A 19,092-nucleotide genomic window follows, 5' to 3' on the forward strand; every position below is an offset into this window, starting at 1 on the left:
TTTATGACACACTTTAATGACACGCGTTCATGACACACGTTGATGACACCTATTTTTGACATGGGTTTACGACACACATATATGGCACTTATTTATGACGTTCATTTACGCGTGTCATGTTTTTAATTGTTTTAAAAATATATATATATATATAATTACTAATTTACACTAGATACATATATAATAACAAAAACAATAAATCAATAACAAAAACAATAAATCAATTTCATAACAAAATAAATATATATATCAAAACAACCCATTGCATAATCATTTATAAGTATACTACAAATATCTTAACGTTAACAAAAATAACGTTTGAAGAAATTGTTTGTCACCTAAAAATAAAAATCATCTCAAAACTCAACCCTTGTTCGCGTATTCCATCAACATCCGCATTCGTGTAATCATCTTTTTCTCGCCAACCTGAAAAAAAATTAAATAAAGAAAGTCTTAAATCAACATTCAAATACTTTGTTATTTATCAAAAATATCTTATAGAAAATCTAATGTTTTTGTGGCGAATTTGATTTTACTATTGTACAATATTTGATCAGTAGTAGAATTACTCTACTCACGTAGATCTAAATTTTGATTGTCAAATTTACTCTTTTGACTCAAAATAAAAGTTCACTAAAGAGAAGTGCAATTAAATTAGTAGACAACTAAAAGGGACGAAATAGGATGGTAAAGTTATGGTAAAGTTACATGGCTTATTGGGTCAACTTATCAGCACTTGTAGTAGTACTTTTTAAATAATTATATGTAATTCATACATTACTAAAAACGTATCTAAATAAAAGAATAATTACTGTTATATTTTAAACTAAACACATTAGAACACTCTAAGCATTTAAACACATTAGTTGACTTTACACAATTTCAACACAAAAATACAACCCGATAAGACCCGTTTCCAGGCTAATAGATTGACAATTGAAACCTATACAGAAAACTACCATACCTGTTGTGCATCATGAAAAGTTCCAACTCTTTGGCATTATGCACCACAATTCCACAAACTTCTTAGTACCAGTTGGAAGAAAATGGTGGGTCTTTTTGTCTGACTCGTAACCAATATTAGGCATAAGAGAGACACCCTTTAAATTTTTCCTAACACCAGAATCAATACCTTTAGCTTATACCATTTTTCCTACCACACAGCACAATATGTCAGCCTTGTGGTCAACCCTTAAATAACACTACAAATGCATAAATGTCGTAATCATATAAATAAGAACAGAAAAATGTACCTTGTTGCATCTTTTCCACTTTAGGGCCTCTTGAATATTTTGACCTGCTTCTTAATTATCTCTTTATCAAGATTAGGGACCGCTATTGATTACTATAAAATAAACCAAAAATATTAATTAACAATCCACTACAACTACTAAAGGTTGATAAAAGGAATATAGGTAGGCTTAATAGAAGTGAACAGGGGCCATAACTATCCCACTTCGTGACAATATGCGGATGACTTAGACAGTTTGACCAATTTGATTGATACTTCAATATAACATATTAGATTTTGAGATAAAATGTATAATTGTACTCAAACCAGTACTTGTACCGAATATACCCGGTATGGTTCGGTACCGATACCCGGTACCAAATGCTCATCCCTACGGTACACCACATTGGTAGTTAAATCAAATCGGTCTATAGAACAATGGAGTTTGAAAGAAAAACATGATACTTACAAATGGGTCTTTAATCATATAAATTCCAGCCTTTGTGCTTTAGTTTTGGACGGTAAAAATCCCCATCCTCTTGTACCAAGGTTGAGCCGATCCACGTGTCGGAAGTGGCATCAACGACCGAAAACTTGGCCGTAATCTACCGACTCTCCATCTCTTTCTCTGTTCCTCTCTTTCACTCTCTTTTAACTATTAGACACAATTTGGCAATCTGCAGAACATGTGATGAATGTCAATGTCCAACAAATTATCAGAATTAAACTAACCAAAATGAGTATACTTGTGTAGATTTGCAATATTTTGGTCCATATTAGAGATCAATATATCAATTTCCCTTTACCCTTGCAACAAACACCTATAATGATCATATAGATTCAAAATTTTCAACATTGACACAATAGAAATACAGTCGAACTCTGCTTCTATCACATGAATGGTTGACTTTTGTTTACAAAGTCAAAACTACTCTTTACACACTCTGTCGAAAATCTTTTTATTGGAATCGTGAAACACTAACTAGTAACCTATCAAATCTTCTACTTTGTTTCCCCCCTCACTCTCTTCTAATAAACAATAAACACACACACTGTTCTTCGATTCAATAACCTGATTCTACTAAGAATTCAACCACAACAACCCCAACGAAGAATAACCAACAATCAATATAAACATATTAAATCAAGAAATCACATTTACAACATTTTTAAAAGGACAAAACATCTATCATGTTAATCTCAAATGCATTTTGCATCAAAAGTTATGCTCCAACAGTTATCCAAATTAAACATCTATCCTGTTCATCTCACATCATCATCATCTATAATTAATATTCCAAAGTCCAAAACTTTTTAGTAAATTTTAATTTCATACATACATAGCTAACAGACTGTCTAATATTACAAGTTACACATACCATTAAAAAGTTATTAAACTAAAAACTTTATGACATACCACAATCTAGTTCCCAGAACCAATTTAAGGACTGACTAAAAAATTAACAACTATTACCCACATCCCCAAACAAACCCTAAGGTAGCGTTTGGTATGAAGGAATGATAGATGGAATGGAATGGATCATTCTGATGGAATGAAAAGAAACATGTTTGGTTATAATGTGGTAATGGAATGGAGCATTCCAAAGGAATGTAACTCCTTCTAAATATAATAATTTCCATTCCTTGGTATGTATGTGTTTTTTTTCCATTCCTTCAAGGAATGGAAAGAAATATGTTGTTATTATTATTATTATTATATTTATACTTATACTTTTATTTGTATTTATATTTATATTTATATTTATATTTATATTTATTAATATTCATACTAATATTAATATATATCAAAAATCTATTATTAATTTTTTATCATTAATATATTATTGTTATTATTATTATTATTGAGGCAATTATATTTTTGTCATTTTTAATACAGTTGTGTTTCGTTATTTCATCTTTTTTTGTTTATCAAATAGTACAAAATAATGATTCATTCTATTCACATATGAGTAACCAAACATCACAATGGAATGAAATGGTCCATTTCATTCCGTTGTCCATTCCATTACCTCGTCCATTCCATTCTCTCATCTATTCCATTACCCATACCAAACAGACCCTAATAGTTCAAAACTATCTAACAAACAACCCTAGTAGCCAAACAGAAGGGAAATGAGACATGTATGAGCTGAAAATTATCAACACAACATAAAACGAAAATTGTTACCGATTTCGAGATGGTGATTAGGGGTTTTTTGTCCTGAGCAGACATGGTTAGGGCTTGTTCGACGGTGGCTGGGGTTCAAATCTGAGCAGGTTGTTCGCGTGATCTTCAACGGTGGCCAGAGTTCAATTCGGAGCAGGTTGTTCGGGTGAATCTGACGTTAAAGGAAGGTGAAAGGGGGAAAGAGATTGAGGGTGTGTGGATGAGTCTGAGAAGGGAAAAAGGTAAAGTGAGGTGAAAGGGGGAAAAGATATAGGAGGGAAAATGTCCCGCTTATTGTTTTTAGTGTACAATAAAAGCTAAGCCATTGGATCTATTTCAGTTTGACGGCCAGATTTAAGAACTCGATGTACACACGGATCTGGTCCCATATCACAGCTAAAGGGCTCTATCGCCCCTAAAAGTGTCACATCTAATGCTTAAGTTTCTTGTAGTAGTGGGCGAGGGAAGCCAGCCAACGCTGGCTAAGCCACTCCGGGCCAGCATTGGTGTCGGCGTCGCTATGAAGCCTAGCGTGGGGCGGGGTGGCGGGTGATATGGCCTAGCCATGATTGGACCTTATTTTTGACCATTTTACATAGTTGTTGGCCATAGCCGTTTGGCTTGGCAGTTTAATGGTAAAAATTAATTTTTTTAAAAGAAACTTACAAAATTTTACCTATAAATACCCCTCCCCCACCTTCAATTTTTTTACAAAATTCTTCAACCCACTTTCATACAAAACTCTCATTTTTAAACGGAAAATGGTTAACTGGACGGAGGAGGAGGAGATCACGCTTGTCACTTCGATCGTCGACGCACAGCGTACGTTGCAACGCGGTCAAACCGCGTACTGGGGACATGCCTTCCAGCACGTTGGTAACAATCCCCACAATCTAAATGCATGCCAACACAAGTGGTGCGGACTAATTGACCGAAGCTGGATCGATTTAAAATTTGTTTCGATCATGACCCTGCGAGGGACCTAAGCCACGACGATCGAATGGAGATCGCGAAGATCGAGTGGAGGCACGACGGGAATCGAGAATTTAAGTGGGTTCCCCACTTTAATATTTATAGAACTTTGTAATTTTTTATGTATTATTAACTAATTTTTTTTACTTTTTTAGGATTTAATAAGTAGTCTTTTTTATTTTTAGGATTTATTAAGTACTGTTTTTTTTTTATTTTTTAGGATGTTAGGTAATTTTTTTAAATAATATAAGTTTGATTTTATTTTATAAATCTCAACTATTTAAAATAAATAAATATAGTCAGCTAACAAGGCTACCAACGCCGCTAACCCACACCGCTTCCACACCCCAGTTTTTTTTTGGGTGGTCCAGTAGAACCCACTATCACCTCGTGTCGAGCAAAGCCCCCAACCCAAGCCCCCTCACTCCCCGCAGTCTTATATATATATATATATATATATATATATATATATATATATATATATATATATATATATATATATATATATATATATATATATATATGACCCTGCGACATTGTTCATGGCGTGGTGTTTTGTGAGAAGTGTGAGAGGATCCTGTAAAAAGTGGGACTTTTGTGAGAAGTGTGAGAAATAATTTGGGAGTGACAAGTGTCCTTTATCCTAATTAATTCAAAAGGGTATATTAGTAATTTGACATTTTTATCATTTAATTGATTTCCAAGAATAACTGCCAAAAAAAAAAAAAAAAACTGCCGATGAGTTTTTTAAGGTTTGAATTGAATTTTGAATTAGGAGAAATTTTAGGAAACATTATACATCTGATTATTTTATATTATTCATCATCTTTTAATCGCAACATCTTTTAATCATACATTGTTCATGGCGTGGTGTTTTAAAAAAACTGGAGACATTGACTATGATTCAAGTCATGGTGTTTTATCTGGAGACATTGTTCATGGCGTGGTGTTTTATCTATGACTTGAATCATACATTGTTCATGGCGTGGTGTTCTAAAAAACTGGAAACATTGACTATGATTCAAGTCATGGTGTTTTATCTGGAGACATTGTTCATGGCGTGGTGTTTTATCTATGACTTGAATCATAGATGTTTAAAACACCACGCCATGAACAATGTCTCCAGATAAAACATCATGACTTGAATCATAGTCATGGTGTTTTAAAATCTGGGAATGTTTTGTTTTGATAAAACACCACGCCATGAACAATGTCTCCAGATAAAACACCATGACTTGAATCATAGATGTTTAAAACACCACACCATGAACAATGTCTCCAGATAAAACACCATGACTTGAATCATAGATGTTTAAAACACCACGCCATGAACAATGTCTCCAGATAAAACACTATGACTTGAATCATAGTCAATTTTATCCAATTGTTTTAAAACACCACGCCATGAATCTGATTACAGTTCTCTTTATGATAATGTATGACGAATATGTAACCAAAGACCTCCTACAATTAAGGTGAATCATTAATTCCTATATTTAAGGAAAAAGGAGTGAATGTAGGAGGTCTTGGTCGTGTATGATATGGTTACCATATTTCAAACATTGAAAAAGACACTCTTGCCCTTCAATTTTACATAAGGTCCCTCTAATTAAAACACAATTTATATTTTTATACCCTATTGATCTCAACCATTAGATCAAATATCCAATGGTTTAAAACACTTCTTACCCTTCTTACATTTTAGACACTTTTTATCATATCCCTACCCTATATATATATATATATATATATATAGGGAGCCGCTAGAATGAAAACCACCTCGAGTTGTAAGAACCGCGAGAACTACACCCCACGGAGCGCCGTTCGCCGCGATTTTTTTTTACAAGTAGATGTGTGCATTATAAACACGGCCGTAAAAAATCACGGCGAACGGCGCTCCGTGGGGTGTAGTTTTTACACCTCAAGTTTGGTGAAAAAAAAAGAAAAAAGAAATAAAATTAAAAAACACCAAACTTGAGGTGTAAAAAACTACACCCCACGGAGCGTCGTTCGCCGTGATTTTTTACGGCCGTGTTTATAATGCACACATCTACTTGTAAAAAAAAATCGCGGCGAACGGCGCTCCGTGGGGTGTAGTTCTCGCGGTTCTTACAACTCGGTGTGGTTTTCATTCTAGCAGCCCCCTATATATATATATATATATATATATATATATATATCTTTCGGGTGGGGTTCGGCTACAAAGTCCATTTTTCCTACAAAGTGTACAAAGTCATAAAACACCAGAATTTTAGTCATAAAACACACTCAAAACCCACAAATAACAAAGTGAAGATCACTAAAACACAATCTCCAAACCCTAACAGTCCTTAAAAGCTTCAAACACACCATTGTACAACTATGAATATAAAACGCAACATAATTACCAACATTAAACACACTATTATTAGTCATTCGATAATCAAAGCCTTATAATCCAAAACACAACACAAAACCCACAAATATGGTGTTTTAGTAACGTTCACTATGTTATTTGTGGGTTTTGAGTGTGTTTTATGGCTGAAATTGTGGTGTTTTACGACTTTGTACACTTTGTAGAATTTGTAGCCAACTCCCACCCTCTATATATATATATATATATGAATTTTAATGGTAATATATTTATTTATTTAATTATTTATGACACTTGAATGATTAAATTAATTTAGATCATGTTTATCCATTAAATTAATTTGAGGAATTTAATTAAGAAAACATAAAATGACATTGCTAAAAAGATGACACTAAAAGAGTGTCATAATGTTTTTTGTTAATGATAAAAAATGACACACAAAAAAGAGTCATAAATTTATTGAAATTTGTAAAACCAAGACATTTTTTTCTTGACACACGTTTTCGAATGTCATAAAATGAGCGTGTGTCATTATTTGCGTGTCAAGATAAATCTTGTTTTTTTATGACGCTAAAAAGATAAAACACAAAAAAAAGTGTCATAAATTTATTGAAATTTGTAAACCATGACATTTTTTTTTGACACATACTTTCGAATGTCATAAATGAGTGTGTGTCATTGTTCGCGTGTCAAGATATGTGTATTTTCTAGTAGTGATTACACGGGTTGAATAAATGTAATATTGTTTACCAAATAATAAAAAAAGTTATATTTTTAAAAACGCCCGTGTATTACATGGGTTGAATAAATATGATTTTATATACCAAATAATAAAAAAATATATTTAAAAAAACTAACGGATTTTTTTATATTTAAAGTAGGATAAGATTGAATATTAATCTGAACTAACAGACTTTTTTATATTTAAAGAAGGATAAGATTGAATATTAATCTTTATTTATTTAGTTAATATAAGATTGAAAAATCATATGATTGAATAGGTGAGAGGTTGTATGATGATAAATCGGTTAACCGTACTGATGATAAAGATAATATTGATTGTTGAACAAATTAATTAATCGAATTTAACAGAAACATTGGTGATGTTAGATGGATTTTTTTAATTATTTGAAAGTTAATATCAACTTTGGAATTCGTATGAATCTTTATTAGATTTGATTAAATATTACTGATAATAAAAAATTTGTATTAGACTAGATTTTAGATTTGATTATATATTATTAATAATAAAAATTTGTATTAATTTAGATTAAACATTGTTATTATTAGTATTATTAATAATTTTAGTCAATTGAATTAGAGAATGACAAGTGTCCCAAAACAGGTTTCTTTTATTACATGGTATAGATTTAAAATTATTAACATGTCATTAACGGGTCTTAACAGGTTAACGGGTTTTAACCTATTTGTCTTACCGTGTCGACCTGTTTAGACACGAAACATGTTAAGATCAAACACGAAACCTGTTAACTTCGTGTATGTTCGTGTCGTGTTATCGTGTTCGTGTCAGAATTGACACAGCCCTACAATAGAGAGAGAGAAAGAGAAATAACGAACTCTGGTGGCAGTTAGCCACCTTACCCATCGGCGACTGGGAGTAGCCATCACATCCGATGTATCTAGGGTACCATGAAGGGCGTAGATGGTGTGTTCGCCTTAAATATGAGCAACTACGAGGTGTTCAGGTGGAAACGTCCCCAACGACGGTCGCTAGTTTTGTTTATTATAAAACATACACATCTGCATGTAGGGGTGCAAACGAGTCGAGTCGAGTACGAACTCGAGCTTATACAACTTTGAAAGCTCGAGCTCGGCTTATTTATTATTTACTAATTAATTTATACTAATCATAGACTAAAACCCTTAAACCATTTAGAACACCTTCACTTAGAGCTGTTCATGAGCCGAGCCGAACCGAACAGACCTTTGCTCGTGCTTGTCTAGTTTACAAACTGAGCCGAGCGGAGCTGCTCATTTAAAATCGAGCCTCAAATCAAGCGAGCATTTTTCAAGCAGGAAATATTCCAAGCGAGCGTCGAGCGATTTGGACAGTTGTGTCGCCCGATTTAAATTTGCTGAGAGACACAATGACAATGTTTGGTCTCAAGTATTAATGTATTTAAGAACATGCACATCTCATGGTATAATATTTTTCTTATGAATAACAGTATTGTGGACGACGAGACGTTAATCATATTGTACGAACAATCACGTTGAGAGCAGGAGACGATCTACTTAGGGTAACGACGACATGCAACATTGAGGTGATAACTGATAAGCAGCATGTCGTTTATCAGTTTAGGGTTTAACTTTTAGATTTTATATTAATTTTTTTATTGGCGTGGTTGTGCTTGTACGTATAGATATAGTTGTAAATTTGTATATAGTGGGCCAAAATCTAATAGAGTGGTATATATAAAACTATAAATTTAATTTATTTAAGTATATATGTATGTGTAATGTATGTGTATATATAGGTGTGTGTATATATATTAGTTAAAAATAATAATTCAAGCCGAGCGGACCTTTACTCATGCTTGGCTCGTTACAAACCGAACCAAGGAGAGCGGCTCGTTTACAACCGAACGTCAAATCGAGCAGACATTTTCCGAGCAATTTCCGAACGAGCGTGAGCGCCGAACGGTAAGCGATTTGAACGGGCGCTACCTTCACGGCATACCTTGATCCCCGTAAGCTATAATCACTCCAACTCGGTATTAAGCGTTTTCATGTTAGGGTTCCTGTTTTACAGTCAAGAAATTACCTTTTTCGCTTCCACTTTCACCCACCGAACATCCAATCGGATTTAGGTACGTGTTCAAGTTTTTCATTTTTGTTTGTTTGGTTTATTGATTGATACCTAAATCTGTTCAAGCATATGTTACTACTACTTCGTCAGTTAGTTCTCGTGATATGTTCAGTTTTACCTTTTTTTTATTCCTGATTTAAGATAACTTCTTGCTGTGTTATTGGTGGCTTCAAAGTGATAATATTTGAGTTATTGTAAGGGGCTGTTTGGCATTTTCAAATAATCAGTTTAGAAGTAATTGCAAAATTTCACATATGTGTTGCCAAACACCCCCTAAATGTCTGATTTATAATTTCATACAGTCAAGAGTTCAGCCAATGCTTTCTTGTTTGTAGTTTAGAGCAAATTGGGTATTTGTCATATAGTATAAAAATACAATTTTTAGTATAAAAATACAGTCAAGAACACGCGAGAGCTTTTTGAGGCAAGGCATTTAGTATAAAAATACAATTTTTAGGGGTTTTAGACAGGCTTCTTTAGAGCTAGTTTTAGGTTGATTCCAGGCTTGTTTAGGGTTGGTATTAATATAATTGATTCAGGCTTGTTCACACGATTTTTAGGCGGAATTTCGTCGGAACTTGTCCTGAACAATGCGCTGAAGGCCTGAAAGTGGGCCTTTGAGGTGAAGCGAGAAGGCTGCATTGAGCCTGAAAAGTGGGCCTAGGCGCACACATGGGTGAGCCTTGACAACAAAGAGACCCAAGTCGGGTTTTGATGGCTTCCTCATGCATTCTTCTTGATTGATACATGTTTAGGAATTAAAAACACCCAATGTGATAATTGTTATTTATGATGAGCAAGTTACTAGTTAAAAAGTTTTAGGCATGTCACAAACACGTTGCTCGAGGTATATACTCCTAGACGCATTGGAGCGCCTCACACTTTTTTTTAACAAAGCTTGTACTGATAACTTGATATGCATCAATATTTTCTGTACTTTGTAATTTTCCCTAAACAAAAATAATGTCATCTTGCATATAATTGTCCACTATATGCATGGGAGGCTTTTGTCATTTGAATCAGAGATCATTTTGTTATGAAGTTATTTCACTTGTGTTTATCAGTTTATACACATACAGAAGTGAATAAAAATGTCAGCCAGGAAAGAGAGTCATACCGAGTGAATGGGAAAGCAAAAGCGCAAATGGACAAATAACGAAGTAGAAGCGTTGCATGCAGGCGTTAAAAAGCATGGCGCTGGCAAATGGACACTTATTCTCTCTGATTCCCAGTTTGCTTCTTCATTCGATAATCGATCAAATGTCGATCTTAAGGTGTTCTTTTACCAAGTTTTTGTTATTTCCCTTTCCGATTGTTCACTTGCAAAGCACGGTATATCTTTCATTATTAATCTGATGCTGCCTCTTGATATATGCAGACAACTGTTTTACAATCGAAATATGATTATTCTTTTTTGAAACCTATATTTATGTTTCATGGTACCCATAAAACAATTCTATATCTACATAAACACACATACAAAGGTTCACTATTCATGTGTGAATTATTACTTTCCACTCGATATAAATTAATTTCATTACAATTTACATGTGTAGGACAAATGGCGAAATTTGACTCGGCGTGCAATCCGGGAGCAGTCAAACAACAGAGAGAAAGTTACAAATCCTAGGTTAGAAGTTATCACTAACCCATAACCTTTGACATTAATTTTTGTTAATTTATTAATGGAAAAATTACAAGTTTTGTCCTTTATCTTTATACCACTTTTCAGGCGGTGTCCTTTTTAACAAATGTTGACAGGCGGTGTCCTTTACTAGGTATTTTGTTGCAAGTTTAGTCCTTTACACCCAACCCAGTTAGAAAACTCTGTTAATTGTTGGGTGTAAAGGACTAAACTTGCAACAAAATACCTAGGTAAAGGACTAAACTTGCAACAAAATACCTAGTAAAGGACACCGCCTGTCAACAATTAATAGGGTTTTTTAACTGCGTTGGGTGTAAAGGACTAAAATTGCAACAAAATACCTAGTAAAGGACATCGCCTGTCAACATTCGTTAAAAAGGACACCACATGAAAAATGGTATAAAGATGAAGGACAAAACTTGATATAGGGGCGTAGTTTGTTATATTGCCAATAATTAATTTATTGGTCCCGTGTGTCACTTTGCTATAAACATTTTTTTTTCTTTTTTTTTTTGTACTGTGATATGCTACTTGGTCCTCATTTTTGTCAAACTGAACACATATATACACATCACGAATTACTTGCAGAAGATGTAAGCATCCACCTCCACATTCAAGTAAAAAAAGAAGAAGAAAAGTAGATGAAGAAGAAGAACTTGTCGTCTTTAAAGATTACCATAAGCCACGCATAACTACTCGTCTAAGAAGAGGGGCCCACCGCAACACAGTAAACCAAGCTAGGAAGTTGGACTCTAAGGAAGTCCAAAGTTACATAGAGTGAGCTAAACCATTTAATTCTTCTAATTAAGAAAAACTATCATTAATTTAACATTTTTAATTACGCAGGAATTTATGGCGTAGCTTTCCAGAAGATAAAAAGAATTCATTTACACACCTTGATCCATTATGGTATACTTGGTATTCATGTGACTCCAACAAACAAAAGGTGCTGAGCTGGATCAAGAAAAAGGACATATTTTCTAGAAAATATGTGATTTTTCCCATTGTGCAATGGTAGGTACTTAATTCTAAAGTAGGTAATGTGTAGCATATGTTTAATTTATGCAGGCATTTGGTGATATATCTTTGCAGGGGTCATTGGTTTTTATTGATATTCTGTCACTTTGGCGAAAGTTTAGGGTCAGAATTGAGAACTCCATGCATCTTGTTGCTGGATTCACTAGCAAAAGCTGACCACTCGAAACGACTTGAACCTGCTATAAGAAAGTAAGGTGTAGTCTATTGTAATACGCCTTGTTTTATGTTTTTAATCTTGTGTAAATAAATATTGAACCTTTTATTTCCATTTTAACCATGTTTTTCATCTAATTTTGCATGTGACAGATTTGTTTTGGACATCTACAGTTATTTTGAGAGGACAGAGGATAAAAGTCTGGTCCGTAAAATGCCGTTTTTGGTTCCTAAGGTGACTAGCATTTTGTCTTATCTTTTTTTGTTGTGGTTCATGGGATAAAGGTCTGGGAAATTTACGAAAATGTCATTTGACCAACGTTCTTTACGAAAATGTCACGTTCATGCGTCCGTGGACGGACTCCTCCACATGGGATGCGTCCGGATGCAAGGGATGCGTTGGGGAGGCATGGGATGCGTCGGGGAGGGCATGGGATGGGGATGGACTCTTCAACATTTGAAAGGACACGTGTCAGCTCCTCGTTCATGGACTCTTCAAGGTGACACACAGACTCCTCCCATGTGGAGGAGTCCGTCCACGGACGCATAAACGTGACATTTTCGTAAAGAACATTGGTCAAATGACATTTTCATAAATTTCGTCCGTAAAACGCCGTACATGATCTTACATGTGAGGAAAAAAAACTTGATCCAATAGATTTGTTTTGATGGATCACTATGCGGGTCTATGATATGGGTCACGATCCATCTATTTAGATTATTTGGGTCGTGAGTCAGTTCATGTACATTGATAGGTCTAAATTATGATTTATCGAGTGCCTGATAACAAACAGGTTCCACAGCAGAGAGATAACGCGGAATGTGGTTTTTTGGTTCTTTACTATATAAAACTCTTTGTTGAGAGTGCTCCAGAAAGTTTTAGCATAACAGATGGATACCCATACTTCGTGAGTTCCCTATGTCACATTGACACATTTGTTTCAGGCGTCATATATCAAGACATCATACCCCTCTTTTTTGACATTTCAAAGTCAACTAAACAATATTTTAATATGTTTGTAGATGAAGAAAGACTGGTTTAGTTACCAAGGATTGGATAGCTTTTGCAAAACTCTTGATTTCACATGTGTCGACCCGTGAGCTATTATGAACTACAGGCGTGTTGTTCGACCCGCTAGAAGGGTTCCATGTCCATGTAACCCTCTAGGTTAGTTAAGGTCTTAGGGACCATGTGCATTATAAAATTAATTAATGGTATTTATTTCGGTTGTTATTAAGAAATGAGATGTTTAGCTTAATTTTCAAATATATATACTTGTATTTATTTCAGTTCTTTTTAAGAAATGAGATGTTTAGTTTAGTTTAGTTTATTTTCAACCATATTTACTTGTCTGTTTTTCCGAAGCCGCATAATATTAATGACGAAATAAAAAAGAGGAAGACTCCCAAGCGCTGCTTTAGTAAGATGCCCAATCGATAATCTATTGGCTTTCCATGAAGAAAGTCGTTTTGTGCACAAATCAATATCATCAAACACCCCATTTATCGTACTTTTTTTAAACTCTTCACAACCAGAAGACCAAGGCACTTGAGAGTTGAGAGTAAGGTGGTCATGGCCTCTATGAGTGAAGTTAGCCAATTGCCAAATGAGTCACTTCCTCATGATGCACTCCATACAATAAGTTCTACTTTTTGCCCTAAAGATGATTTGAATCAAAACCTTAGGCATTAGAATTGTTTTGTTTAGATCTAAATGCTTCATATCCTAGGTATTGTTTTATCATTAATCAAACTACTTGAGGTAAGCCCGCGCTTCACGGCGGGCAATGGTTTTTCCATGGGTTTTGTTTGTTAGAAAATAATACAAAACAAAACGGTGCAAGTTAGCAAAGCCTTCAAGGCTTATATTAGCAAGGACCAAAGGCTCACATTGGCATTTAAACAATATTAGAGTTATCTGCTGTAATATAATAATAATATAATACTAATACTCTTTAAAATTTAAAAGATTGAAGTAGTATGTTCATATTATGAATTTAGTTTTACTTTTGAGAAAATACGAATTTAGCTTCAAATTTTGTAAGCTTGTAACATGTTTCACGTTTGACCCATGGTGAATGTCCTTTTAATTTTAATGTCCATAATTTTAAGATGTCTAATGATTCTGTGTCCTTCATAACTGTTGAAGAGTCGCGCATCTCATTAATATTGAAGTCAAACATAGCTATAGAAGCATAGCAAGCATTAGAACTATTGAATTTTCCTAAAACCAGACCTTGGCTGTATTCATTCATTAAGCTTTTATTAGACAAACAATCGGTTTGTGAACATATAATCGGACGAAATTTTGATCTCATGCTTGTATGTTAAGGAAACGAATTTGTTCTACTTCGTTCATTAACTTTATAGGCGAACATCAACAAATACAAACAAACGTAAGCGAACACAAATGAAAGTTCATAAACGTAAAAGAATAAACCAAACATAAACAACCACCTTATCGTACGTTTACAAACACAATTAAACTAACGTGACCTCTGCTTATATCCGTTCATTTATTAAACGAACAAATATAAACAAACTTCCCACCAAACGATTTAGAAACGGTTCATTGAACGTTCGACTCCATTACCGCCGTAGGTTTTCATACTATTTCTAGTCCACATCTCAAAGATGAGGGGCTTAATAGCAATTAGCCCTTTCTCTAGCCCATCATCTTACTATAAATTAAACTAGGGTTTCACTTCTAGTCTTCGACTCATCCGACTGCTGAACTTTCAAACCAACACCAACCGAATATCTCGATAATCAGGTATAATCCATGACTTATGGATCTTAATTTCTATTTAATCGGTTAATTGATTATAAATCTGGTGAAACATACGATTTAAAACGATTGTAATTGTTCATAGTTACTTTTTTTTCGCTAGACTTGATAGATCTGTATGTGCATCATGATTTTCAGTTCAGTTAGTGTGTATTTCGTTTTGATGTTGATTAGCGTTTCGAGAAATAGTAGCATAAATCGATATGAAGTTGCAATTTCAAGTAATTTTTGTCTCAATTATGTATCCTGATTATACAGTTTGGATAATATCGGTATGTGTTAAGTTCTGAGCTCATTTAGGTTTTAAATTTAATAGGTTTATGGCGGATGAGAGTATTAGGCTGTAGAAATCTGAGTTTATGTCTTTAATCAAACATAGCAGTATAACAAATGTGTTAAGAGAGGACTACGGGTGTAAACAAGCAAGCTACTCGAGATCGGCTAACAAAAGCTTGAAATGAGAGCCGAGCTTGAGCTTGAGCTTGAGCTTGAGCTCGAGCCCAAGCCTGAGCCTGAGCTTCACTTATCAAGCTAGCTCGCTAGCCGAAACAAGCCCTATTATTTATATAATTTTTGTATAATATATTATATATAAAGTTATGATAAAAATACTAATGCACACTCTTATGTTATATATAAATATTTATAATTAATATAGCTTAATTGATAAATAATAGACGAGCAAAGCCTGAATTTGAAATCTACTCACGAGCAGAGCTCGAACTCTCATAAGTCAAATGAGCTCGAGCCTAGTCGAGTTCAGGCTTGGCTTGGTTCGTTTACACCCCTAGAGAGGACTGATTGTTGTTTTAGAGTTGAACTTCTGAGCTGCGATTTGACTTTGAACAATGAATATATCGATTTTACTGATTGGAATTTATTATCTAGAAATGGCGCCTACATTCTATGTTGGTTCTGAAGCTGGTCTAAAGAAGCTCGATGAGTACCTTTTGTCCCGTAGTTACATCACCGGGTGAGTTCACAAATGCAGAGTATTAAGTTTATCGTGGTTTATAATTTGTTTAGGATGCAGAGTAGTTATAGATGTTAGTTTTTCAGGTACCAAGCTTCAAAGGATGACCTCACTGTTCATTCTGCTTTCACAAAACCTCCATCACCACAATATGTGAATGTATCTCGTTGGTTCAACCACATCGAGGCACTTCTAAGAATCTCGTAAGCTTTTTAATCTTGGGTTGTTAGTTTCTATAACATATTATTTTAGAAATTTTAAGTCTATAAAGCTATAACTAGTATGAGTAAGCGAGTTAGATTATACTCATTTTTGAATTGAATTTCTTGCAGAGGTGTCTCTGCTGAAGGAAGCGGTGTTACTGTAGAAGGATCTGCTACATTCGCGGAAGAGGCTATTGCAACTCCTCCGGTTGCTGAGACCAAGGTAAAACGAGTTTACTTTTTTAAATAGTTTATGTGAGTTGCTGTTTGATTTACCTTTTTTGCACTTGCTAAAATGTGATTTCATGCATGTTGTTCAGGCTGCAGCTGACGAGGATGATGATAGTGATGTGGATCTTTTTGGTGAAGAGACCGAAGAGGAAAAGAAGGCTGCTGAAGATCGTGCAGCTGCAGTGAAAGCATCTGGAAAAAAGAAAGAATGTGGGTTTATGCTCATTTTGTTTTACGTTCTTGAATTTCACTGTTACTCACATTGGATATATTTTTATTTGCTTTTTTTTGTGCTTGTGGTTACATTATCAGCTGGCAAGTCTTCAGTTTTGATGGATATTAAGCCTTGGGATGATGAGACCGATATGCAAAAGCTTGAGGAGGCTGTTAGAAGTGTGCACATGGAAGGCTTGTTGTGGGGCGCATGTACGTTTGTCTTTTTTTTAATCAAGTAATATGATGCACACTTACATGCAATGTTTTGGATCATATTTTGAATTTTTAATTCTATGATTGCAGCAAAATTGGTGCCAGTAGGGTATGGTATCAAGAAGCTACAGATCATGTTGACTATTGTCGATGACTTGGTGTCTGTTGACACGCTTATTGAAGAACGCCTTACCGTGGAACCAATTAACGAGTATGTCCAGAGTTGTGATATTGTTGCCTTCAACAAGATCTGTAAGTTTTTTTTTAGTTCCCTTCTTATTTCTTTATAAGTGCTGTTATTGATTTCGTACCGTGTTTTAGTCACTGATAACTGCTTTTGTGATTGCAGAGTTTATCAACATCTGTACTACGACGCAGTTTCTGTGGTTTTATGGTCTTGTTTCAATCATTGCTGTGTTGATGTTCAGTTAGCGACTGATTTTATGTCCGATTATGTATGTTCGGATTTTTAAGTGGTTTTGGTAATTGGCATGAATCATTTCGTCAGAAAAAAAAACTAATTCCAGTGACAACTTGTTACCTTGCTTTGATCGGACAAGGAGGTCAACCAATTTAGTTAAAACAGATGCATTTAGTTCTCCTTGTACTTGGCTTGCGATCGAACCCACACCCAAAACAAGGCTGACTTTGGCTTTGTTTCTATTGAATTCGACAGCGCACAGGAGAGGGGAAGGGGTGGCCGTTAGGGTTGGGTTGGTGGGTTGAAGGATTTTGAGTTGGTGGATTGAGAAGGTTAACCATGACTCGACCCATATATTTATTCTTGTGGTGCCGGACATACAACCATGTCGTGTTCGTGTCAAGTTTCGTGTCAACAGGTTTAATGTGTCGTGTTTACCCAATGACTTGGTAAACAATTTAAGCAGCCAATAAATAACATAAGCTCAGATAAACATTTTTACAATAAGGGTCTTCTTAATTGTTTTGTTTCATTTTCTTTTATTCCTAATCAACAAACTTGATTGTTATAATAAGTTCTAGATAATAGGAGCCGAACGAAGATGATCGGAGAATCAGCAGTGAGAGCTGATAAAATAAAATTGTTGGAAGTGAAGAGCCTTTTAAAATTTCAAAATGGAAAATCAATTTCACTTTTAGAAACTGATACTTAGAGAAGATTGCTTATGATATCTAGATCAAGTGATGGAGGGCTTGCATTTCTCTTGAGAGATGTAGGCTTGACTTCCACTTGGTGCAGAGTGAGGCATTGGTGGGCAATGATAGGAGACCCAGAGAAATATGGGTTGGATCCTTGAGCCAAACGGGTTTTACCGGTAATTTCACCGTCGTGCCTACGGGCGGGTGGGTTACCGGGTTTTCCCTGGAATTGGTGGTGGACTCGGGTTACTCTCGGAGTACTCCGTTTGTTCAGTGGGTGTCCCAAGAGTGCTCGGGATTGAGTTTGTTGGCCGTTCAAAAAAAAAAAAAAACAACTTAGAGAAGATTAAAATATTAAACTTTATTTTTTCAACATTTTTATTTGATATGTACTTTTCAAAACTTTTAAACGTGTTAATATATGTTAACCCAGTTATAAAACAGGTTGTATTCTAGATAACCCATTTATAAAACAGGTTATAAAACAGGTTGTATTCTAGTAAACAACTAGGGTTTAGAATGACTTTTTTTAATGAATTCGTCATTGGATTTTAATAATCTAACTTTCATTCATTGGCTGACATTAATTTCAACTTCAAGAATTCCCTCATACAATCTCAACTTGTAAGATTTTTGCCCTCATCGATCATTTTCTATTGGAGTTAACTGCCATTTTCGTCCCTGTGGTTTGGTCACTTTGGCCATTTCACTCCATTTTTCAAAAATGCGCCATTTTCCTCCCCGACGTTCTGGAAAGGTGCCATTTCAGTCCAAAAATCATAACCCAGTTAAGTCGGTTTGTAAATAAGGACTGATTGTGTAAATTTGTAACATAAAGGACTGATTGTGTAAATTTGTAACACCACCACCACTAGCCCTGCCACCACTACCACTCCGCTGCCACCGCCACCACAGTCACCACAGCCACAGCCACTGCCACCACTCTCCCTCTACTCTCTC

The 19,092-nt window shown here is 34.9% G+C and overlaps 2 protein-coding genes and 1 long non-coding RNA gene across 8 annotated transcripts; 2 read left to right on the forward strand and 1 right to left on the reverse strand.

Annotated features, from left to right (window-relative positions):
• Positions 1-216: 216 nt before the first annotated feature.
• On the reverse strand, positions 217-3,656 carry LOC110917535. The gene is made up of 5 exons (XR_002580628.2): positions 3,420-3,656; positions 1,701-1,908; positions 1,254-1,345; positions 965-1,153; positions 217-426 (listed from the first exon to the last, which is right to left on the reverse strand). It is a non-coding gene; the product is annotated as an uncharacterized LOC110917535 (long non-coding RNA).
• A 5,629-nt stretch (positions 3,657-9,285) lies between these two features.
• LOC110916578 (single myb histone 6) lies at positions 9,286-13,710 on the forward strand. 6 transcript variants are annotated; one of them, XM_035985954.1, is made up of 9 exons: positions 9,286-9,554; positions 10,633-10,827; positions 11,110-11,183; positions 11,787-11,975; positions 12,045-12,212; positions 12,291-12,425; positions 12,564-12,624; positions 13,184-13,297; positions 13,413-13,710. In XM_035985954.1, the coding sequence occupies exons 2-9, from the start codon at positions 10,678-10,680 to the stop codon at positions 13,488-13,490; spliced, it is 969 nt and encodes a 322-aa protein (XP_035841847.1). In that variant the 5' UTR covers positions 9,286-9,554; positions 10,633-10,677; the 3' UTR covers positions 13,491-13,710. The 6 variants fall into 6 exon arrangements, with proteins under 6 accessions (XP_035841847.1, XP_035841846.1, XP_022016971.1 ...); XM_035985953.1 differs by having other exon boundaries at positions 11,790-11,975; positions 12,543-12,624; XM_022161279.2 differs by having other exon boundaries at positions 9,288-9,554; positions 10,618-10,827; positions 12,543-12,624.
• Positions 13,711-15,022: 1,312 nt separating this feature from the next.
• LOC110915257 (elongation factor 1-delta) lies at positions 15,023-17,614 on the forward strand. Its single transcript, XM_022159925.2, has 8 exons — positions 15,023-15,162; positions 16,066-16,150; positions 16,237-16,353; positions 16,483-16,576; positions 16,674-16,794; positions 16,897-17,010; positions 17,104-17,265; positions 17,363-17,614. Coding segments are annotated over exons 2-8 (693 nt in total). The 5' UTR covers positions 15,023-15,162; positions 16,066-16,067; the 3' UTR covers positions 17,365-17,614.
• The last annotated feature ends 1,478 nt before the right edge of the window (positions 17,615-19,092 follow it).

The sequence above is a fragment of the Helianthus annuus genome, chromosome 16 (assembly GCF_002127325.2).
Source record: "Helianthus annuus cultivar XRQ/B chromosome 16, HanXRQr2.0-SUNRISE, whole genome shotgun sequence".
In the NCBI taxonomy this organism is placed as follows: domain Eukaryota; kingdom Viridiplantae; phylum Streptophyta; class Magnoliopsida; order Asterales; family Asteraceae; genus Helianthus; species Helianthus annuus.